The following is a 23,464-nucleotide window of genomic DNA, read 5'->3' as shown; positions in this document are numbered from 1 at the left end:
TCCTTTAACACAGGCGAGTTCTGGATTGCAGGGTTTGGAGAATAATAAATGCTCATTAACTTGATTTTAGTCTTTTTAGTATTTGGATCCAAACATGGGTAAGGCTAGCAAGTTTTAGTCTCACTAAAGTCATGAGACTAAGAGGGTGCTTGGATACGTTTTATTCTCATGACTAAAAGTAGTGGGACTAAATGTTTTATTCTCATGACTAAAAGTAGTGGGACTAAAACTTGCTAGCCTCACCCATGCTTGGATCCAAATACTAAAGACTAAAATCAAGTTAATGAACATTTATTATCCTCCAAACCCTTCAATCCAGAACTCGCATGTGTTAAAGGCAAGGAGTTAACGAGGAGAGAGCGGACTAATTCACATTTTAGTAGGGGTACCCCTGACTAAAAAAATTTAGTCTCAAGACTAATTTTAGCTTCTCTTTAGTCAGGGGTGCTTGGAACTTTAGTCTCTTAAAGAGACTATTTTTAGTTAGACTAAAATAAATCCTTTGTATCCAAGCACGCTCTAAAACATGATATCGCCAAGGCGCTAAAATTGAAGCTTTGGCCCCAGGCGCGAGCTGCGTCCAAGGAGTAAAGATCGGGTTGAGGGAAAATACTAGTATTAAAAAGGAAACCCAAGCGTCAATTTTGCCCACGCCGCCGTCTGCTCGTCTTCAAATCCTCGAAAAATACAGGAGAGCGAACCCTAGCACGGGACTCCGCTCCGCCATCGCCGCCCTCCGGCCTCCGCGCCGGGCTCTACGCCGCCTCCACCCCGTCCGCACCGAGGTGAGCTCTCCGGCACACGCCTAGCAGTTGGTTTGGTATATGGCGTGGTAGCAGAACCCTAGCCAGTTAACTCCCTTCCGCCATGGATTGGTCTCTCGTCTCACCTGTAGCAGCGCGATGGAGCTCACGAAGCAGGGGCGGCCGCCATTGCCTTCGCGGCCGCGGAGAAGCTCCGTGCCCATGACGAGCCAGCAGCCAGGGCGGCCGTCGCAGCCGTCGCCGCCGCCCAAGGCCAATCCGCAGATGCTCGAGTCCCTGAGATCCAAACTCAGGGAGGCTCTGGCCGCTGCCTTGAGCATCATGGATTCTTGGCAGCAATCCTCTGGAAATTCGGGTTCAGCTGGCGAGTACAGGATCCGTAAGGCCCGAAGCCTAGCATCTAACATTGAAGAGGAGCTGTTCAAATTGTTCGGAGGGGTCAGCAGGAAGTACAAGGAGAAAGGCGCGTCGCTCGTGTTTAATCTGGAAGGTGAACACAATCCCGTGCTGAGGGAAATGGTTTTGTCCGAACAAATATCACCTAAATGGTTGTGCGCAATGACTATTGGAGAGCTTGTAAAAATGTTTCGGCTTAAGATACAAGTCGATGATAGAGGCTTGGTGAGGAAACCACACATGGGAGAATTTCTAGTTGAGGAGGAAGAAACTGACGACGATGTTTTTCGGGTATCAGCTCGGCCTCGGGGTGATTCACTTCCTTGTGTTGTTCCATCAGAACCCATTATTGCAGCTCAAACCAAATCTGAGGATGATAAAACAGCAAGTGCACAATGCAGGGAGATCGTCAAGGAATTGGACGGCAGTACTGTGCAAGATGATGAAGTTGTTGGGACGTGGAACAGCAACACATCAAGTGATTTAGAATATCTAGCGGGTGAGATGAATGATCTTGTGCTGCAACCAAGGTATGATGTCTTGAATGGGCCAGAGATTGTCTCATTCTCTGATTTCCTGCGGATCGTTGCTTCAGAACCACATTCTAAACATCGGCCCATTGGTGCCCCACTGCAAGATGATCGTAATACTAACAAAGCTGAGAAAGTCAACTCAGCAAATTTCCCCAAAACTATGGACACGGCTGCTGAATCAGAATTCCAATTTCATTCTGACGGTGTGTCATCTCCACAAGGTTACTGTCAATCCAAGTTAGAATCACCCATAAACAAACCAGCTTCAGTTCGGGATCCAGTTGATGAACCAAAGGGAGATGTGTTAGCCAAATCCTGCCCACAAATGGTGGATGCTGAAGAATCACGTGTTGTTAATGGCTTGACTGCTGAATTTGGTATGCAGTGTGAGATAACTCCTGATGTTGCATTGACGCATGACAGTATATGGGAGGCAACGCTTCGACACGAGTCTTCGCGCACAAATATTGTTGCTCTCTTCAAAAGGTTTGTTTCATTAACCTTGCTTATAGTAATTGTACGCAATTAAATTTTGGTAAGAGAGATACACAATTAACTACAAGATGTACTTCATTTGTAATTTCTATATGCATTTTTAACAAACAACACACCAGTTCATTAAGTACGTAGAGCATCACATAAAGTTTTGGCAGCATTCTTAATTCATTGTTATGTTGTTTCCGTTTTGCAGTGGTGAAAAACCATGTACACGTGAGTGGCACCGCTTTCTTGAGATTGAGGAACCAGTGAGGCTCAGTGCTCTGAAAGAATTTCTTATAGAGCTTCGTAAATCGAGGAACCATACTATAATGGTAACTATTATTTCCATGTGTGGTTTCATATTTACTATTCTAGTTTAGTGCATCCATTGCTTATTAAAATTGGCAACTTGACTATATTCTTTCTATTACTGACATACACACATCCTTGCACTTGTTTCCTTGCAAACAATTATGTCTATCACTTTGACAGGAAGATAATTGATCGTAAGAACCCGGTGGAAGCATGTGCTCCTAAGTTTGCTTTGTTGTGGTTAAATCATAGCTACATAAGCACTAAGTTGAAAAATAATAAATCCCAGAGATTCCATCTGATGTAAGCCCGTGCTACTTACAATTTACCAAATATCTGAAATGCCACGGCAAAACAGACCCTCCTTATTTTATCACCACATCTTGAAACTGTACCGTTTTTGTTAGTATCGTGGACAGCGACAAATGCCCAACTTTAGTTATTATCATGTGATCAATTTATTATAGATTGACTATGTCATGTCTTAGACTCTACCACCTTGGACTCTGAGTCGTATGGTTGCTTTTTTTAAAATTACTTTATCATAGCCAGTTATACAAGCTATGCTTTGTATCATAAAATCATAATGAAGTGATAACAATTATCTATTGTGGTCTCCACAAATCATATCCCATATCAATAGTCTCTCATCTCCACCCAGTCAAGTTGTCTTGGTAATCCTCTCAGCAATACCCCTCAGGAATATGACCGGGCAAATGCGGCGCATTGGATGGCTGGGCGGCATGCCTTGTATGGGTTGAGGAGAGACTGTATTAGAGAGACAACTTAGGGCTTAGGGGGAGAAATGCAGATAACTCACATTGCTTGATTACAGAAGCAATAACACTCTATAATGCAGGTATCTAATTTGCTGTAAATATTAACTTGCTGATAGCAAAATGATAGGCAAACTTGGATATTTCCCTGTCGTACTTTTATATAGTACCCATCTCGCCGTGTGGCTAGGGCCCCATCCCCTAAAACCCTAAACCATTGAAGCTGGTACCACCATCCTACATGTAATTCCTTCATCGTTCAACCCCATTGCTGCAATACAGTTGTCGCCTAGACCTTGTTGCTCGCCCTCATCATTCTTCCAAGCCTTGCCACCGCTATGCTTGAGCCTCGTCTTATCGGCTCTCTCTCTCATTATGAGGTCCTGCCTCTTGGCATTCAAGCTGCCAAGAGACCTTCCTCGTGCTGCCACCTGCTGGAGTTAGTCGCTGCATTGCCAGGTTATGATCCTAGTCTGCCATTGCATGGAGAAGATCTCTCGAAACAGACTTTCGTCCCGCTTTATATATAAAGCCACAACCGAACAAAGTACACGGCTGAATGATACAAGTTAAGGGGCATCCTTCTTACAAAGCCGATCCTAGGATAACCAGATCATGCAGAATGCACGCGACTTCAAAACTGAAAGATCACAAAGGAAGAAATGATAACAACGCCATACTATGCCCTCAGCAACTGGAGCCCACCCGGGCCATGAAGCAGCACAAAGGTTGTGGAGGAGCAACTCCACTTTGTTTCTACAATGTGTACAACACAAGTGTTGAAGGAACAACTTCAACGTGTTGCGCTAGATATCACTGTAGAGGCAAGTGTAGGCCGATATGGCAGCAAGTGTTCAATCCAGAACTCCTAGAGCACAAGATCTACTCCAAGACCTTAGATAAGAACAACAAGTTCTATTATAGGTAGTGGGTACATAGTCTGGTTTACAAAGTAGAGGTGAGGACCTATATTTATAGGGCTTTGGGAAGCCTTCATGCACTTCTACTTATAGCTGGAACACTCTAGAAAACATTGTTTAGGACTCATCTCACAACTACTTATAACTAGAGAACTCTAGAAACATCGCATAGGGTAAAGAAAACAAAAGAAATACTATGCTAGAAGTGGAAGCATCTAGAGGTAGCCAAACAGATCTGGCATGTGTTTTTCTTTCTTCTCATCTAGTGTTCCTCATCATTCTCCCCCTGGTTGTTTGGAACTCGCCCCCGAGTTATCTTCATAGAGCGCTTCTTCTGGATGGTAGAGAGTCAAGTCCGCAACACTAAAAGTGTTGGAGATACCCAGCACAAAGGTTGTGGAGGAGCAACTCCACTTTGCTGCTACAATGTGTACAACACAAGTGTTGAAGGAACAACTTCAACGTGCTGCTTCAGGCCACCCACCGCTAACTCGCTCATCGCCCACACGGCCAAGAGATGTAGCCGTCACCGCAGCCATGGAGCCCGTTGGAGAGCTCATCATGCGACCACCTTCCTGGGCGGCTGCCTCGGCCTCCAAGCCATGAGATAGCGCCAACTGCCCGCTTCACAATGCCCAAACCGTGACAGGTAAAGTCCGGCATCAGTCACTGAGCCAGGGTCAGCACCACCATCGTAGGTCACTCCAATCCTGGTGAACTAAGGGCGACATAGCCTAGTGACTGTCGATGACCATCTTGAGAATAGATCAGACGACGCCAAGCAACCTAAGACACCGGTCTGACAGTCGGCACACCGTTGTCCTGTCTACCACATCCATGGATCGACACCGATCCTACAACAAAAGGATGACTCCCCAACCAAGCCGCAAGCACCCACCTCGGCTTAACCGGTGGCAACCCAAAGCCGAGAAGCCCGACTCTAAGGCGACACTGTGCAGGACCTCATTCAGGGAGCACCCAACCTCGGCCATGAGGACCATGTTAAATGCCATACCCGTTGGCCAGTCTGTGTCACCGGCCCACTGACAACAAATGAAACCGAACGAGGTGAGAGCCGCCCCATCAAGAGGGGGGGCGCTCATGGCGACTAGCAACTGCTTCCGTTGAGCAGTCACGCCAACGCCAGCCTCGCCTCCCCATGCCAAGATCCGCCACCACCAGTCCAAGCCACGACCACCGCCCACCTCCCACTATCCCGCCTCCATGCCGGCGGGAAGGCCCGCCGAAATCCACCGCTTTCAACAGTCGCGCCAGTTGCCCCATGGACACTTGACCACGCCACTTCCAGCCCAAGCCGTGGGGTCACGCAGGGCACCACCGTCGCAAGCCTCCCCCCATTAGGTGCCAGACGAGCCCCGCCCTTCGCCCCGCGCCACCTATCGGCGCCCCGACGACAGATCTGGTCAGATCTGGCCGGGGACGAGTAGGCTTGCTACCACCTGTTGGGGAACGTAGTAATTTCAAAAAATTTCCTACGCACACGCAAGATCATGGTGATGCATAGCAACGAGAGAGGAGAGTGTTGTCTACGTACCCTCGTAGACCGGCAACGGAAGCGTTGACACAACGTAGAGGAAGTAGTCGTACGTCTTCCCGATCCGACCGATCCAAGTACCGAACGTACGACACCTCCGAGTTCTGCACACGTTTAACTCGGTGACGTCCCTCGAGCTCCGATCCAGCAAAGTGGTGAGGGAGAGTTTCGTCAGCACGACGGCGTGATGACGGTGATGATGTTCTACCGACGCAGGGCTTCGCCTAAGAACCGCTACGATATGACCAAGGTGGAATATGGTGGAAGGGGGCACCGAATACGGCTAAGGAACGATCACGAAGATCAACTTGTGTGTCATGGGTGCCCCCTTGCCCCTGTATATAAAGGAGGGAGAGGGGGGGGGTGCGGCCGGCCCAAGGGGTGCGCCTGGAGGAGTCCTACTCCCACCGGGAGTAGGACTCCCCCCTCTTGCCTTGTTGGAAAAGGAAGGGGGAAGGGAGAAAGAGGAAAGGGGGGCGCCGCCCCCCCCTTCCTTGTCCTATTCGGACTAGGGGGGAGGGGGCGCGCGGCCTGCCCTGGCCGGCTCTCCTCTTCTCCCTTAGGGCCCATGTAGGCCCAATAACCCTCGGGGGGGTTCCGGTAACCCCCCGGTACTCCGGTAAAATCCCGATTTCACCCGGAACGTTTCCGATATCCAAATATAGGCTTCCAATATATCAATCTTTATGTCTGGACCATTTCGAGACTCCTCGTCATGTCCGTGATCACATCCGGGACACCGAACGTCACCGAACTTTAAGCGTGCGGACCCTACGGGTTCGAGAACTATGTAGACATGACCGAGACACGTCTCCGGTCAATAACCAATAGCGGAACCTGGATGCTCATATTGGCTCCTACATATTCTACGAAGATCTTTATCGGTCAGACCGCATAACAATATACGTTGTTCCCTTTGTCATCGGTATGTTACTTGCCCGAGATTCGATGGCCGGTATCTCAATACCTAGTTCAATCTCGTTACCGGCAAGTCTCTTTACTTGTTCCGTAATACATCATCCCGCAACTAACTTATTAGTTGCAATGCTTGCAAGGCTTGAGTGATGTGCATTACCGAGAGGGCCCAGAGATACCTCTCCGACAATTGGAGTGACAAATCCTAATCTCGAAATACGCCAACCAAACAAATACCTTCGGAGACACCTGTAGAGCACCTTTATAATCACCCAGTTACGTTGTGACGTTTGGTAGCACACAAAGTGTTCCTTTGGTAAACGAGAGTTGCATAATCTCATAGTCATAGGAACATATATAAGTTATGAAGAAAGCAATAGCAACAAACTAAACGATCAAGTGCTAACCTAATGGAATGGGTCAAGTCAATCACATCATTCTCCTAATGATGTGATCTCGTTAACCAAATAACAACTCATGTCTATGGTTAGGAAACATAACCATCTTTGATCAACGGGCTAGTCAAGTAGAGGCATACTAGTGACACTCTGTTTATCTATGTATTCACACATGTATTATGTTTTCGGTTAATACAATTCTAGCATGAATAATAAACATTTATCATGATATAAGGAAATAAATAATAACTTTATTATTGCCTCTAGGGCATATTTCCTTCACCACCGGCACCCCAGAACGCCAGATCAAGAGAGGAGGTTCGCCGCCGCCCGGATGCACCACGCCTAGCGAAGCTCTCCACGCACCACCACAAGCTAGCGGCACTGCCACGAACAACGAAGCCACGTAGTTGCGCACCCATCAGCGTTGCGGCATCGGCCAAGCACAAAGCCCCACCCTGCTGACAACCGAGCACTCGCGAAGGAACCTCGCCACTACCAGCACTAAACTGGCTATGCTCGATGGTGCGAATGTGCGACGGCGAGGGAGGAAGACGGAGGGAGGGGGTTCCGGCCGGCCTGCGGCACCCTAGGGACCCCCCCCCCCCCCCCCCCCCCCCCCGCGCGCGCGGGTCGACCCGTGGGAATGACGCGGGAGGGAGAGGACTGGGTCGGGCTTGAGAAACAAGGACAACTGCTTCCTGCGTGGAGAACATAGGGATGGTTAGGAAGGGATCAGCTGACTGGTGGCCCAGTTATGGCGTGTGAAATATGTTGCCATGTGTACTGCCTTGTGGAACTGGAATCTGTATGCATGTATTGACATCCAGTTTTTTTGTGAATTGAATATTCCCTCTAATCCATATTAAGTGTCACTGATTTAGTATAAAACTGTACTAAATCAGCAACATTTAATATGGGTCGGAGGAAGTAATAAATAAACTACTCCCTCCGTCCCATAATATAAGAGCATTTTTTAAGAGCATTTTTTACACTACATAATATGTAGTGTCAAAAATGCTCTTATATTAGTGTCAAACATGCTCTTATATTATGGGACGGAGGGAGTACTATCTGGACTTCTAGTAGATTGCCATGTGCACATTGTACTGAATTCAGATGTTGAATATTTTGAATCATCTGTGCAATTTCTCGCCTTTCTAGCTTTCTTGAGTTTTAGTCCTGAAAATATATTTTTCTTACATTGATTATCTGTCACTTGTTTTATAGGTAACCGAGTTACGTTGGAAGGAGGGCTCTCCTGAGAGTGGTCGACATCATCTCTTAAAGGTTCCTCCCTACTATCCTAAAATCACTGTTCTCTAGTACCCTTGAGTCAAAGCTTAGCACGGCAACCGGTCGAGGTCCTGATTTGCTAACCATCTATTATTCTTCTGCAGATTATTGACTCGTATGTCGCTGATGAGACAGTAGGGCTAGTGAAGCCAGCTCAAGGGATCACATTGTACCTATGTCCTTCTCAAGGGAAGGCAGCTCAGATACTTGCTGACCACCTGCCAAAGGAACACTTGGGTAGTTTAACCGTGCTTGGAACATCTATCATTGGAGTCGTCGTGTGGCGAACGTCCCATGCCTCATCTATGGCGCAGAATATTAATCCAGAACCACATTCTACAGGTCAGCCCATTGGTGCCCTTCTGCAAGATGATCGTAATAGTAACAAAGTAGACAAAGTGAACTCAGCAAATTTCCCCAAAACTATGAACATGGCTGCTGTATCAGAATTCCAAATTCATTCTGAGGATGTGCCATCTCCACGAGGTTATTGTGAATCCAAGTTAGAATCACCCATAAACAAATCAGCTTCAGTTCTGGATCCAGTTGAAGAACCAAAGGGAGATGTGTTAGCCAAATCCTCCCCTCAAATGGTGGATGCTGAAGAATCACGTACTGTTAATGGCTTGACTCCTGAATCTGCTATGCAGTGTAGTATAACTCCTGATGCTGCATTGACGCATTACAGTATATGGGAGGCAACGATTCAGCATGAGTCTTCGCGCACAAATATTGTTCTTATCTTTAAAAGGTTTGTTTCATTAACCTTACTTATAAAAATTGTATGCAATTAACTTTTGTTAGAGAGATCCATGATTAACTACAAGACGTACTTCCATTTGTAATTTCTATATTTATTTTTAAAAAACAACACACCAGTTCGTTACATACGTAGACCATCACACAAAGTTTTGGCAGCATTCTTAATTCATTGTTACGTTGTTTCTCTTTTGCAGCGGTAAAAAACCATCTACACGTCAGTGGCACCGCTTTCTTAGGATCGAGGGACGAGTGAGGCTTAGTGCTCTTAAAGAATTTATTATAGAGCTTCCCAAATCCAGGAGCCGTACTATAATGGTAACTATTATTTCTGTGTGGTTTTATATATACTATTCTAGTTTAGTGCATCCGTTGCTTATTAAAATTGGCAACTTGACTATATGCTTTCTATTACTGACATATACACATCCTTGCACTTGTTTCCTTGCAGACAATTATGTCTATCACTTTGACAGGATAATAATTGATCATAAGAACCCAGTGGAAACATGTGCTCTTAAGATTGCTTTGTTGTGATTAAATCATAGCTACATAAGCACTAAATCAAAAAAATACTAAAATCCCAGAGATTCCACCTGATGTAAGCCCGTGCTACTGGCAATTTACTGAATAGCTGAAATGCCACGGCAAAACAGACCCTCCTTATTTTGTCACTTCTTGAAACTGTATCGTTTTTGTTAGGTTCGTGGACAGCGACAAATGCCCAACGACTTTAGTTATTATCATGTGGTCAATTTCTTATAGACAGACTATGCCATTTCTTAGAGATAGAGTTTGTTCTTTTTATGTATAGATTAGATTTTACTACCTTAGACTCTGAGTCATAAGTTTGCTTTTTTCCAAATTACTTTATCATAGCCAGTTATACAAGCTAAGCTTTGTATCATAAATTCATAATGAAGTGATAACAATTATCTCCTGTGGTCTCCACAAGTCATCTCCCATATCAATATTCTCTCATCTTCACCCAGTCGAGCTGACCTGGTAATCCTCTCAGCAATACCCCTCGGGAATATGACCGGGCAAATGTCGTGTATAGGATGGCTGGGCGGCATGCCTTGTAACGGATGAGGAGAGACTCTATTAGAGAGATGGCTTAGGGCTTAGGGAGACAAGGACAGATAATTCACATTGCTTTATTACGGAACAATAACACGATAATGCAGGTATCTAATTTTCTGTAAATATTAACTCGCTTATAGCACAGTGATAAGCAAACTTGGGTATTTCCCTGTTGTACTTTTATATAATACCCATCTCGTTGTGTAGTGAAGGCCCCATGCCCGAAACCCTTGAAGCTGGTACCACCTTCCTACATGTAATTCCTTCATCGTTCAACCCCCTTGCTGCAATACAGTTGTCGCCTATACCTTGTTGCTCGCCCTCCTAATCATTCTTCCAAGCCTTGCCATCGCTATGCTTCAGCCTCGTCTCATCGCCTCTCTCTCGTTATGAGGTCCTGCCTCTTGGCATTCAAGCTGCCAAGATACCTTCCTTGTGCTGCCACTTGCTGGAGTTTATCGCTGCATTTCCAGGTTATGATCCTAGTCTGCCATTGCATGGAGAAGATAGGGATGGTTAGGAAGGGATCAGCTGACTGGTGGCCCAGTTGTGGTTTATGAATTGTGTTGCCATATGTACTGCATTATGGAACTGGAATCATTATGCTTGTATGGACATCCAAATTTTTGTGTGAATTTGAATACTCCCTCCGATCCATATTAAGTGTCACTGATTTAGTATAAAGTAGTACTACTAAATCAGCGACATTTAAGATGGATCGGAGGGAGTAAAACTACTATCTAGACTTTTAGTAGGTTGCTAGGTGCACATTGTACTGAAATCAGATGTTGAATATTTTGAATAATCTGTGCCTATGTCGTGCCTTTCTGGCTTTCTTGATTTTTGGTCCAGAAAATATTGTTTTCTTACATTAAGTATCTGTCACTTGTTTTACAGGTAACTGAGTTACGTTGGAAGGAGGGCTCTCTTGAGAGTGGTCGACATCATCTCTTAAAGGTTCCTCCTCCCTACTATCCTAAAAACACTGTTCTCTAGTATTTGCCCTTGAGTCAAAGCTTAGCACGGCAACCGGTCGAGCTCCTGATTTGCTAACCATCTATTATTCTTATGCAGACTATTGATTCGTATACCGCCAATGAGACAGTAGGCCTAGTGAAGCCAGCTCAAGGGATCACGTTGTACCTATGTCCTCCTCAAGGGAAGGCAGCTCAGATACTTGCTGATCACCTGCCAAAGGAGCACTTGCATAGTTTAACCATGTCTAGAACATCTATCATCGGAGTCGTCGTGTGGCAAAGGCCCCATGCCTCATCTAGGGTACCCAGCAGGCAAGATTGCTCCAAGAGGCAGGCCACGATTTCCAGCAGTTCACCCATGATTTCCAAGCCATCATCTCGCTCTTCCAATGCTTCTCATCACGAAGTTCTAGCCGCTGACATTCCTCCGGGCGTTGGTTCTGGTGTTGTTAGGCACCAGGATGGTCTATCTGCTGAATACAATTTGGTTAGCGTCTCAAACTCAGCTGCCGATGTGACAAGGACACAGTCCTACAGGAGCCATCAGCATCCAGTGCACACTTCTGACCCGATAGAAGAAATTATTCGCAAGTATGACAAGCCATATTCTGAAGGTAATCTCCAGCAGGAGCGGATTGTTCAACAACCACACCACCCTTATCAACAGTATCATCAGCAGCTGCAGCACCATTCCATGCGTCAGTATCACATGGCACGGAATTCACAAAGCCCACTGGCATACACTCAGCACCAGCATACTGCCATGCCTGTGCGTGCACGACCCCTGATTTACGGGCACCCCATGCAGCCTGCTCAGCAATCCAACTCTGGTGTGCCCGACGATGGCAGTCAAACCCATGTCACCCGGCCATGGTATCTATGGTAGTTTTGTGCGATCTGTTTGTCATAGATCGCTCGAACCAGGACCTGTCAAGCAAGTGGTGAACTTAGCTAGTATGCTTTTAGTCGTATATTTGTTGCAGATTGCTCGAACTATCTATCTTTTGTGTATGTCCGACGCTATGCTATGCTATATCGTCTATGTGTTACAATTTGGTACTGTGTTCATATATGTTGCATTTGGAGTTGAGGGTTTGGATATGAGCAGGGCGGCTGTGGATGTGGGCAAACGAGGGTTTGGACGGGTCACGGGTGATGTCCGGTCGTTACTGTGAGGAAGAAACCAAAGAGATTATAGTGAGGTTGATCATTCGTGTGTCTGTGTAACTGGGAGGTCCAGCTGGCAGAATTTTTGTGGCCATGGGTTTGCTTTATGTGTTAAGTTGCATGTGCTAGCCCTGTTTAATGGTATACGCCTCGTTCATTGTGCTTTACACTTCTATTGAACTTCTATAATTAATAGATTTCATATTTCGCAAAAACAAATGGCCGAGCCAAACCAAATAGGTCGGCTGGTAGGGTACACTTTCCAGAAATGTGCAAGTGCTGTCCCGGGATGGCGGTCGAGCTCATCGGCGGGCAATGCACCATTGCAGCCTGGAGCGCCTGCTTCGATGCTGATTCAGTGTTGTCAAGTTTCTTAAGGTAATAGCTGAATAATGGTGAGGGTCAAGGTATTTGTTGATAACCTTACAAGGAAGCTGCCTCACGCTGCTGAATGGTATGCTGGCGCTCGCAGAAGGCAATTGAGCAGTAGATTCAGATTTGCTTGAAAAAAGTAATCAGTGAGTTCTTTTTCCCCGACTAAGGGCATTTCTAACCGACCCCCTATCCGCTGTCAGAGAAGGAGATTCGTTTTTCCTCTAACACGCACCTAGCCGATCCCCAATAACTGTTAGCGGAGGATAAATTATCCTCCGGCCCCTATCCCACCCCTATTTTTACTCCACAGCTTCGGTTCGGAGCAAAATTCATGGCCTCTCTCGCAACTCCTCACCCCCCACTACCTCGCCACCTCGGCGCCTCGGCGCCTAATTCCGACTGGCTCCACTGCCCCCGTTGTCCCCAAGCCGCCACTGTCTTGGTCGGGAATCGTCCCCAAGCTGCCGCCGTGCCATATCTCCCTCGTCCCCGCACGCCTCGTAGATGCGCCCGTCGTGCTGGGATGCTCCCTGGCGGATGGCGGCGCAGGGCCGTAGCACTATGACGGGCTAAACGCCTTAAAAAAGTTAGTAGGGAGCATAGTTTAGCGCACGTATCCAACAGGACAACGAATTTTCTGGTTCAAGAGAAAGAAGAAACATTCACTTGTATGAGAAGCAAGGTATCATGAGTTTCAAGATGGTCATGGAATTATAAGGCCGCATCAAGTTCAGTGTGTTCATGAGACTACAAAAACTAATCACTTGACACTAAATCAGTTTTAAGAGCATAAACATGCGAGAGCAAGTACTAAGAGTAAGAGCATTATAAACTGCACTTGAGACATACACCAAGTACTACATACAAAACTTGGAGGTGTCTTTTCTTTTCATAGGTACACAACCTTTAGTATGTCTCAACCAGAACAAATAAAACTATTTCGTAAGAGAATGTTCTACTGACAGAATGGGTATGGTAAAGTCTCACTGGCACATTGATGCAGAATCATCTTGTTACAAAAGAGGAAAGTCGTAATCACCAGCTGACCTGACCAATGGCCATGATTTTGTCTGTTAATCAGTCACACCTGCAATGAAGGTATAGTAGATCTATAAGTCACCAATTGTCTATTTACATAAAGCTGGGTAGAATTATGTATTTGACCTGTCAAAAGGAAAAAAATGAATCATATATTCGTACTGTTTAAAAAACTAAACTTTGTATTGTGTGACGATACTTGTCCTCGGACTCAATTCCAAGCACTTACTGCCAATCTGAAGACCAAAAACTAAATGGAATCATTAAGTTTAGACTTTTGTGCTTGCTCTGTGACAATGTTAGTGTAGCTGTGCAAATATAAGAACCAGCCAATTCCTCTTATGCATTTTCTTGGAAGAGAACAAATATATATAGTTAATTTAGTAGACATAATGGGTTTGGTTTGTTTCTAAAAGCAGAGGTACCCAATAAGCAGGAAGGATGAAATGAACCTGTTGGTAGGCTATGCTCTTAGAACACAAATGTTCATTTGTAAAACGAATCAAACTATTATTGCACACAGAATTGAACAAAGTAATGGTTTTAGTTCTCCCATGGGGCAACCTGGTGAACAATTGATCATGGAGGAAGGGGTAGGGAGACTAGTAGAAGCGTCTGGTATACCTGGAGGTGGTACAGAGATGACTCGGGAGCGACGTCTTCTCGACGCCGAGGAGCGCGGCGAAGCAGCTACCAATGAGGCTGCTTCAACATGTCCCCTTCTCGTAGCCACAGCTGTGTCCTGCAAGACACATTGAGTTATCAATTCCTATTTTCATGACATTACCCGATAGAAGGAAGAGAGTACCAAGATTTGATCAACAATTTTATACAACATATGGGAATCTAGTTAAACCCCAAATACTCCCATGAATCCTAAGAAACAACACATAGATTCTAGCATGACATATTAGTTTTATTTGAAGACGCAAGGTATCAAACATCTAGCACCAAGAGAGATTTAGTACAATTCCCACCTAACCAGTAGGCAAATACCAAGCTAGTGTGCAGGTGTACAAATAATAATGCACCCCCCACCAGAGCTGTGGCCGACGGCGTTTCCCTTTTGGGCCTTCTTGATGGTGTGCTCCTCTATGCGGAGCAGCGACATAGAAGTGCACCATGTCATGTAGTTCTTCTGCACAACACTCCAAAGCTTTGGGTTTTTGTATATGGCAGGCAGGTATGCCTCCCCATTCCCATATTTGAGTTTATTTCAGAGTCCCAAAAATTTCTGATGGAACAAATCCCGCGATTCTTCTATGTTCTTCAATATACATTACTTATAAGCCTGCAAAAGGTGGGCAGTCAAATCGCTTATTTTATAAATGGGGCAACAGGAAAGAACTAACACTTCTGCAACAGCCATGACGTAATACTGAAGATACCTGAGATTCTTATGGACTTCTAATAAGGCAAGTCATTCCAAACACGACAATCTTTTTAGGTGATAAACTCTTTCGGCAACCACCCTCCTCTACATATCGTACGACATCAGTTATTCATTCTAGTAGTAGAGAGCAGTGGCGATTCTACTAGGGGGGCTTCAATAGGCTGAAGCCTACCCTCCAAAATTCCTATTTCAACTAAATATACTACTTGCCAATTATACCGAGGTGTTTTACATCCAATAATTGCAATGCATTGCTAATTAGACCTAGGAACTTGCTTTGAGCCTACCCTTCATTTCCGTGCTAGATTCGCCACTAGTAGAGAGGACCATCGTATTTAAGCTGGGTATATGCCTTCTTTACAAAAACCATATTCATTCCTAAATAAGAAAGCCATATTCCAAATATTTATATTAGGAATTTCTAAATAAATAGTAAATGGTTGACAAGGTAATCACATACATGCATTAAAGAAACAAATTAGTTAACATAAAAGTACTACCGCAAAATGCGTGTACGAGTAAAACTGGGTGCCAGCAAGACAATGTTAACATAGAGTTGCTGTACATACTTTATGATCAATTTTTTTATTAGCGTGCCCATCTTGTGCAAACTATGCCATTAATCAGGTTCCCCAAGAAGGCCCAATGTCGTAACCCATTGGTGCGTAGAAGGCAAACTCTGGATCAATCACTTGAGCGAAATCTGTGGTCACCATGATGAAACCAGTATGGAAATCTCCATGAATCAGAGCCTTGGCTCTCTCAATAAACCTGCAGTCCAAACTTCACATAAGAAACACAACATATGCATCACCAACCAATCTGCACAAATTCAGAGCTAGCTGATTACATTTACTTCAATTCAGCAATTTCCATTTCAGCCCATCATCCTCTCGAACCGCTTCAGCGTCAAGAAGAGGCGAATCCATCAACTTTATTTAGAAGCCATGTATGGATCTGAGAATACAACCTGCTCCGTGAGCCAGCACATCTCCACGTTCTCACAGTACCGAGCAACTGCAATTCAATCACAGCAAAACAAGTAGTTTGGTGATTGCAGTCTATTTTGAAACTAAATTCAGATTTAACTCATGAGCATTGTTCAGTACAAAAGCATAAATATGTTAGGTACCATAGGATGTAGAGGAAATCAAAAGGAAGAAAAATAATTTCCTTTCGGCAAGATGTGTGTAAACAGCCTATAAATCAAAGCTATCCTATCTATTTATTATATTATTAAAGCGATAGAAAACGAACGGTAATGATTTGTCGTTTGAGAGTTAAGATATTTGTATGGCCATGATTCATTAACATATGTGATAGTATTATTTGGTACATACAAAACACAAGGTAAAAAAGTAACCTGAAAGACCAATGTACGTCCCGTGCGTGATCAAGAGTTCAAGACGGACACATCCTGCAGCTCAAAAAAAATAAAATAAAGGACCGAGACAGACAGGGTACGGACTAAAGCAAACCGTAAGGACTCACCTGATGTGCAATTAAAAAAGGAGTATCCTGTCATGTGTCCATTGTAATCCAAACAGGATCCCACTAAAAAATAGAATTCAAACACGATAAATCAAGCAGTAAAAAAGGCCCTGTACGGGGGCCACCCCACCGTTCCATTACAAAAACAAGCACTAAAAATTCACCGTTGGCGAATCCAATATTGAGAACACTCATCAGTATTTGAAGACTCAAGTATTCAAGCCAACCCACAGAACATCAGTATGGTACTTTTATCCGCTGGTCAAAACCATCGGACCAACTTACATCAACATGAATAGAACGGAGGCCAGTGAGAGCCTGCATCGGTTGACTAATGTCCAGGATAGTGAGAGAGAAAAGTGGCACTAGGAGGAACTAAAGGTTGTATACATGTTTTCAAAAGGTAAGACACGACATCGCTGTATCAACCAAGGATCACTCGAGTCATGCTCATGTGCCATAAGCAGAAGTAAGAATATTGCACAAATAAATTATTGTGTTTGTCACAAAAAAAACTGTTGCGGCCATATCAAGAAGCAATAAATTATATCATTATCAAATAAGTCACTTTGGTTGTCCACTGAAAAAATAAGTGGGATTAATTTCAGTTTCGCAAACAAAAGCTGAATAGAACATGGACATGAGACGACACGACAAACTATGAAAAGATTGCCTGGGATAATATTGATTGATGTTTGAATTTTAAATTATAACAATCCGACAAAAAAATGCAAATTCCTTTTCATAGAACATTATTTTATAAAGCATCTAAAGTACAACCAGCGCCAAGGCAAGTAGTATAAAATACATTATTCGCATACGAGTCATCAACTTTTTCAGCGAAAAATCTTACAAAATATTGGTTGAATCAATAAAAAGTAAATTGATACAAAAATAAATGGTTATGCAAGCTAGGCTGCTGACCTCGGTCAAACAAGCCAGTACATTCATCTATATTTAGACTAATACTTATGTTTGTTGACTGCGCGAACGACCACCCAAATATATTCACCATGAGCTGATTGGGCTGTATCCTACAGGCACATGGAAAAATGCACATAAACATAACATGTGTCCTACGCTATTGTTCAAACATGAAGATTTGTGGTATAATTAGCATCTGCACTCCATATAAATATGGTAGATATGAATCTGATTGTTCATAATTATAACCCGGTAACGAGTCATATCAATTGTAACCCAGAAATCTGATTGTTCACAAGATCTTTGGATATGGCACTCTTTTTTCAGCATGACTGGTTCTCACAATGATATCAACGTGCTTCAATGTTATCCGGTGTTCGCAAGGCCTGCAGAAGGCCACTGCCTAGAGGTCAACTTTAAGATCATTGGCCACCAGTACAACAAGGATACTACCTAGCGGATGGTATTTATCCTCAGTGGTCAACTCTTATGAAGACAATATCCAATCCGGAAGGAGAGAAGAAACAGATATTTGCCCTAGAACGAGAGTGCTAGGAAGGACATGGAGCGTGCTCTTGATGTGCTTCAATCTCGACGGGCTATCGTTCTACACGCTGCACTGACATGGAGCACCGAGAAGCTTTGGGGGTGATGACTACTTGTGTGATCATGCACAACACAATCGTGGAGGATGAACGTGATAAGAACATGTATGACCAAGGGTTTGAATTTTAGGTAGAAAATATTGTGCCTAAGCACCAAGAATCGGCAACATTTGAACAGTTCACGAGTTTCATCATGAAATGCGTGATTGGCAAAGTCATATACAATCCAAAATGACTTGGTCGAGCACATGTGAAATCACATTGGCAAACAATAATGTATCGATTCCATTTCATTGGATGTATTTGAGACAATTCAAATTTGGTTGTAAACTTTATGATTTTTATTCGGTTGTGAAACTATTTATTATTAGGGTTAATTATCCTTTTGCCCTCAGTGGTGTCCATGTGCTCAGTTTTGCCCTCAGATGTGAATTGTCCTCAGTTTTGCCCCTAGTCCGAGCACAGCAACTATGACGAGGCCAAGGCCATATTTGAGTCCATTCCGTCCGCCGGCGTTAGTGGTTGTGGGTCCGGAGCTTACACGTGGGACCGCGTGGACGTGGGTCCGGAGCTGACATGTAGGCCCGTGCAACTAAATCCCCAAATCATTGCAACCCATCCGCCCGGTCGGCTGTCCTACGCCGCCGCCGCCACCTGCGCCGCGGCCAGCACCTGCCCCGCCACCAGCTGCACGGCCTGCTCTGCCGCTACCTCCCTGCGCCTATGCTCCACGGCTACCTGTGACGCCCACCACCTTTCTGCGACGCCACGGGTGGGGCGCCCGCCACCTGCTCGATCCGCGGCGCGGCCTCATTCCGTGCGCCCGGCCGGAGCGCTCAAAGGTGGGGGGCTGTTGGAGCTATTTAAACTAGGAGGAAGAACCCTAGGGCAAATGGTGAGCAGCGGCAACCCCGGAGTATTTGGCAAGGCAGGCATCGGGCCGGAGATCCGCCGCGTCCACGACTGGGTTCCCGAGGGGTAAGTCTCGCCTCTTGTTTAGATTGAGCTTAGTTCTGCATTTGAACACTCGATTCGAGTAGGTTTGCCCAATTAGTGTGCTGATTGCGTCTCTGTTTTTCGCCGGTTAGGATGGAGTTGCGGTTTGCTTTCATGGTGCACATTAGAAGGGACCGGTACATGTTCGATGCAAAGGATAAGAAGAAATATCAAGGAGGTTTTGATTATCGGTTGCCAATGGCTAGTAATTGGAGTTTCAGACAATTTGGGGAGGTAATTTGTAGCCAATATCCTTGGGGTTTGCTTGATGAAGTGGTATACAAATACTATGATGGGGAAAAGAATTGGGTGACAGTTAGTAATGATGAATAGCTAGCTACCATGTTTGTTAGGCATAAAGAGAAAGATAATTTTCATGTGAGGCTGCAAGTTGATGTGCTTGAGCAGGCATTTGGACCTAGGATGGCGGGTGCAACATCTCAGGGAGAACCAAGTCGTCGTAATGGCATCTCTAGCCAAAACAGTTCAGTTGGTGCACGGCGACGTGGTGGCTCGACAAGTGTGGGCAACAGCAGTAGGGTCCCCCTTGAAGTGGAGCCTGATGGCTACAATTCTGGGGTTGATGAAGAGAAGCTATATTCTGATGTTATTCGGAATTTACGACGGGCACCTCGGACTGAAAATCAAGATGAGGCACACAATGCAGTCCGTGTGGATGATGACGCGATGGGTGAGGACGAAGACCTTGCAGCTGTTGAATGGGACCCTTTGAACCCTCATATGGAAGAAGGTACAGTTTTTGCATCCATGAATGAGTGTAGAAATGCACTTGTGACATACTGCATCAAGGTAGAACGTACTTTCAAAGTTGACAAGAGTGATCAAGTACGTTACAGAGTGCACTGTCCGACTGAAGGTTGTCCATGGAGGCTGCTTGCATCTAAAATGCGGAATAGCACTAATGTTCAGGTCAAAGTGAACCCTTTTAAGCACACATGCCAGGAATCAACCCTTAGGAAGGATACAATCAGTAGAGCCAAGTCAAGATGGGTGGCAGAAGAAGTAAGGAAGTGGGTGAAAGAAAACCAGCAAGTGGGTCCAAAGGAATTGCAGAAGAACATCAAAGATAAGTTCAAGATAGATTTACCATACATGAGGTTGTTCGATGGTAAACAACATGCTATGGATTCTATTTATGGTAACTGGCAGGAAAGTTTTCAATTGTTGTATTCATTCAAAGGTGAAGTGGAGAGGACAAGCCCAGGTAGTATTGTAGATATTGATCACCACACCGTGGAGTACACATTCAGGGGAGTGACAAAGACCAAGGAATGCTTTAGGAGGGTTTTTATCTGCTTTGAGGCTTGTCGCCGGGGTTTTTTGGCAGGCTGCAGGCCTTATTTGGCTATTGATGCCACTTTTCTCACAGGGAGGTTTAAAGGACAGTTACTAGCAGCTTGTGCAGTTGATGCACATAGTTTTGTATTTCCAGTTGCCTATGGTGTGCTGGAGACAGAGTCTGAGGAGAGCTGGACTTGGTTTTTGCATAATCTCCGCCGGGCTATTGCACATCCCAATGGGTTGGTCATTCATACAGATGCCTGCAAAGGTTTAGAAGTGGCCATGGATAATGTGTTCCCTGGAGTAGAGCATAGGGAATGCATGCGTCACCTTGCTGCAAATTTCATGAAGAAATTCAAAGGAAAGGTGTATACCGACAATTTATGTCCAGCATCTTTGACATGCAGTGTGAAGAAGCACAACTACCACTTGAGGCAGTTATACATGAACCCCAAAGTGAAAGAATACTTGGAAACACACCACTCCAAGTTATGGGCCAGAAGCCAATTCAGTGAAGTGAGCAAAGTTGACTATGTGCACAATAATCTAGCAGAGTCTTTCAACTCAACGATCCGGAAACTAAAGGGTCATTATGTGGTGGATTTGCTTGACAGGATAAGGATAGAATACATGCAGAAATTTCATTATCGTGCAGGAATAGCCGAGGCAAAATTCATGGGCCACATTATCATCCCTGCCGTGATGAATGAACTGAAGCAGAAGACAACAGGCTTGGAAATGAACATGACTCTTTGCTCGGGTACCACAGCAGAGATATCATATTTGGATAAAGAGAAGAGGGAATGGTGATATCCAGTGTATTTAGAAGCTAGAACTTGCAGTTGTAGGCAATGGCAGATAACTGGGTTGCCATGCATTCATGCCTTGTTTTTCATCACTTCTCTCCCAGGTCCAGCAGGGACATACAGCAGTATGTGCATGATTACTACTCTGTTGCAAGGTTCAAAGCCACATATGCTTATGCCTTGCCTGCTATGGAGGGAAAACAACAATGGGACATGGTGGACCCTGGATTCAAGCTTTGCGCTCCAATTCTGAAGAGAGCAGCAGGTAGACCAAGGAAGAGTTGAATCAGACCTCGCAGCGAAGGAGCTGGACTTGGAGCGAGGAAGCATAAGTGCACAAGGTGTGGTGGGTCTGGTCATTTTGGTAAGTATTGTGATAACACAGTAGATCCAGCGTTCGGAGAGAGTTTCGTTGAAGGCTTCGATGAAAATGTTGGTCAGCAGCCGATTGCCTCAACAGATGATGAAAATGATGGTCAACAGCCGGTTGCATCAGATGAGGATTTTGATGAGGTTCCAAATGATGATGGTCAACAACCGCATGATTTTGATGATGATCCAAAATATCCTCCAAATAATGATTCAAGTGAGGCTCCAAATGGTGATCCAAGTGAGGCTCTAAATGGTGATCATGGTGATCCAAGTGAGGCTCCAAATGATGATCCGAGTGAGGCTCCAAATGGTGACCAACCTTCTGTTGTTGTGAGTTCTGCTAGGTATGTAAATCTTGCAAGGGTCAAATACTACTGTACATCTATCACTTGACATGATCTCATTACCGTTTATGTTTTGCACAGTTCTATGGTAGGTTTGAAGAAGACGCGCAACGTACCGACAACCAAGAGAAGAAGAGAAGAAACAATGAGCACAAGGTGCACGAGGAGCAAAGTGATGGCAAGAAGCTCAAGGAACAGGCAGAAGCCCCAACGCTATCTATGAATAATTATGAAACATTATGAATAAGGGATGACGTTGTATTATGAAACATTTATCACTTGACATGTTGTATTTCTGTTGGATGATGTTGGACCTATGTTAGAAGTATGTTTGACATGACGTTTGAATGAGCACATGGTTTTTCCTTTTTTGATTTTTTTGAATTTTGTTTTGCTCATTTAAATTCTGGTCAAACCTAACTTTGACCAAGATTTAAACAAGTCTAAAACATCAAAATGAAAAACTAAGCCTGGATACTTCTTAGTCAATCCAAAATGAAGTTGTGGTGAGCTTTTTGAAATTTTCATGAAAAATGTGCTAAAAAGAGGGGTCCAAAGGTAGGGTAAACGACCTCATTTCTAAGCAAAAAAAAATTCAACCTTGTCTAAATCAGCCAAATAACTTTCCTACATATATATTCTATATGTACAGACTATGTGCGCTGGTTTTTCCATTTTTTTGATTTTTTTTAAATTTGTTTTGCTCATTTGAATTCTGGTCAAACTTAACTTTGACCAATATTTAAACAAGTGTAAAACATCAAAATAAAAAACTAAGCCTGGATCCTTCTTAGTCACTCCAAAATGAAGCTGTGGTTAGTTTTTTGAAATTTTCATGTTCATTTCCCCAAAACACTTCTCTTCACTTCATACAAGAGAGTTTGAGATACTCGAGATATCATACAATACACATGAACTTATCATTTAAATGTATGTAAAGCTTGTTTATCAACTTAAATCGTTAGTATATGACATAAGAAGACTATGTGCGCAGGTTTTTTATTTTTCTGATTTTTATTTAATTTATCATGCTCATTTGAAATCTGGTCAAACATAGCTTTGACTGCTCCAAACCCCTCCCAAACCCCGCTAACCCTAGCGCTGAACAAGGACCGTTCATCTAAACCTAGCGGCGATCAAGGGCCGTCGATCTAACCCTTCTAGAAGGAATTTGCGGGGAGGAGGGGGGCGATCCGCGAGATGCAATCTGATTGGCTGGGAGACCCATTGTTTTTTTAACAAATACTGGGCGCGCTGGATGGACCGTTGGGCCGTCTCGTGCTCTGGGCCTGAGACCGCAGTAAATAGCCCGTCTCAGCCTTTCCAGGCCTTGCATGCATGGAGGCGGTGACGTGGGTTTGCATGCACGGGAGGCGGCGACGTGCATGCATGCGAGCGAGGCACGCTAGGTGAGCTAGGCTAGCGAGGCGAGCTAGGTGGTTCAGTGCAGTGGTTCAGGGCAGCAATTCACATGCACCGCCCGGTCA

General features: G+C 44.6%; 2 protein-coding genes and 1 pseudogene across 2 annotated transcripts; 2 read left to right on the top strand and 1 right to left on the bottom strand.

Annotated features, from left to right (window-relative positions):
• Window positions 1-883: 883 nt before the first annotated feature.
• Window positions 884-12,177, top strand: LOC147963217 (uncharacterized). Its single transcript, XM_087528252.1, has 5 exons — window positions 884-1,914; window positions 8,832-9,096; window positions 9,302-9,422; window positions 11,085-11,144; window positions 11,262-12,177. Exons 1-5 carry the CDS (start codon window positions 903-905, stop codon window positions 12,048-12,050), a joined length of 2,247 nt encoding a protein of 748 aa, XP_087384378.1. The 5' UTR covers window positions 884-902; the 3' UTR covers window positions 12,051-12,177.
• Window positions 2,019-8,738, top strand: LOC125513051 (uncharacterized). The gene is made up of 5 exons (XM_087527617.1): window positions 2,019-2,179; window positions 2,385-2,505; window positions 8,280-8,339; window positions 8,450-8,593; window positions 8,688-8,738. Exons 1-5 carry the CDS (start codon window positions 2,019-2,021, stop codon window positions 8,736-8,738), a joined length of 537 nt encoding a protein of 178 aa, XP_087383743.1.
• A 2,567-nt stretch (window positions 12,178-14,744) lies between the features above and the next one.
• On the bottom strand, window positions 14,745-16,161 carry LOC125516861 (methylthioribose kinase 1-like; annotated as a pseudogene).
• Between the last annotated feature and the right edge of the window lie 7,303 nt (window positions 16,162-23,464).

This window comes from Triticum urartu, chromosome 6A (assembly GCF_056163025.1).
Source record: "Triticum urartu cultivar PI428250 chromosome 6A, HENAU_Tu73, whole genome shotgun sequence".
Lineage (NCBI taxonomy): Eukaryota > Viridiplantae > Streptophyta > Magnoliopsida > Poales > Poaceae > Triticum > Triticum urartu.
The sequence above is the reverse complement of the archived record's forward strand: the minus strand, read 5'-3'. Positions and strand labels throughout refer to the sequence as shown.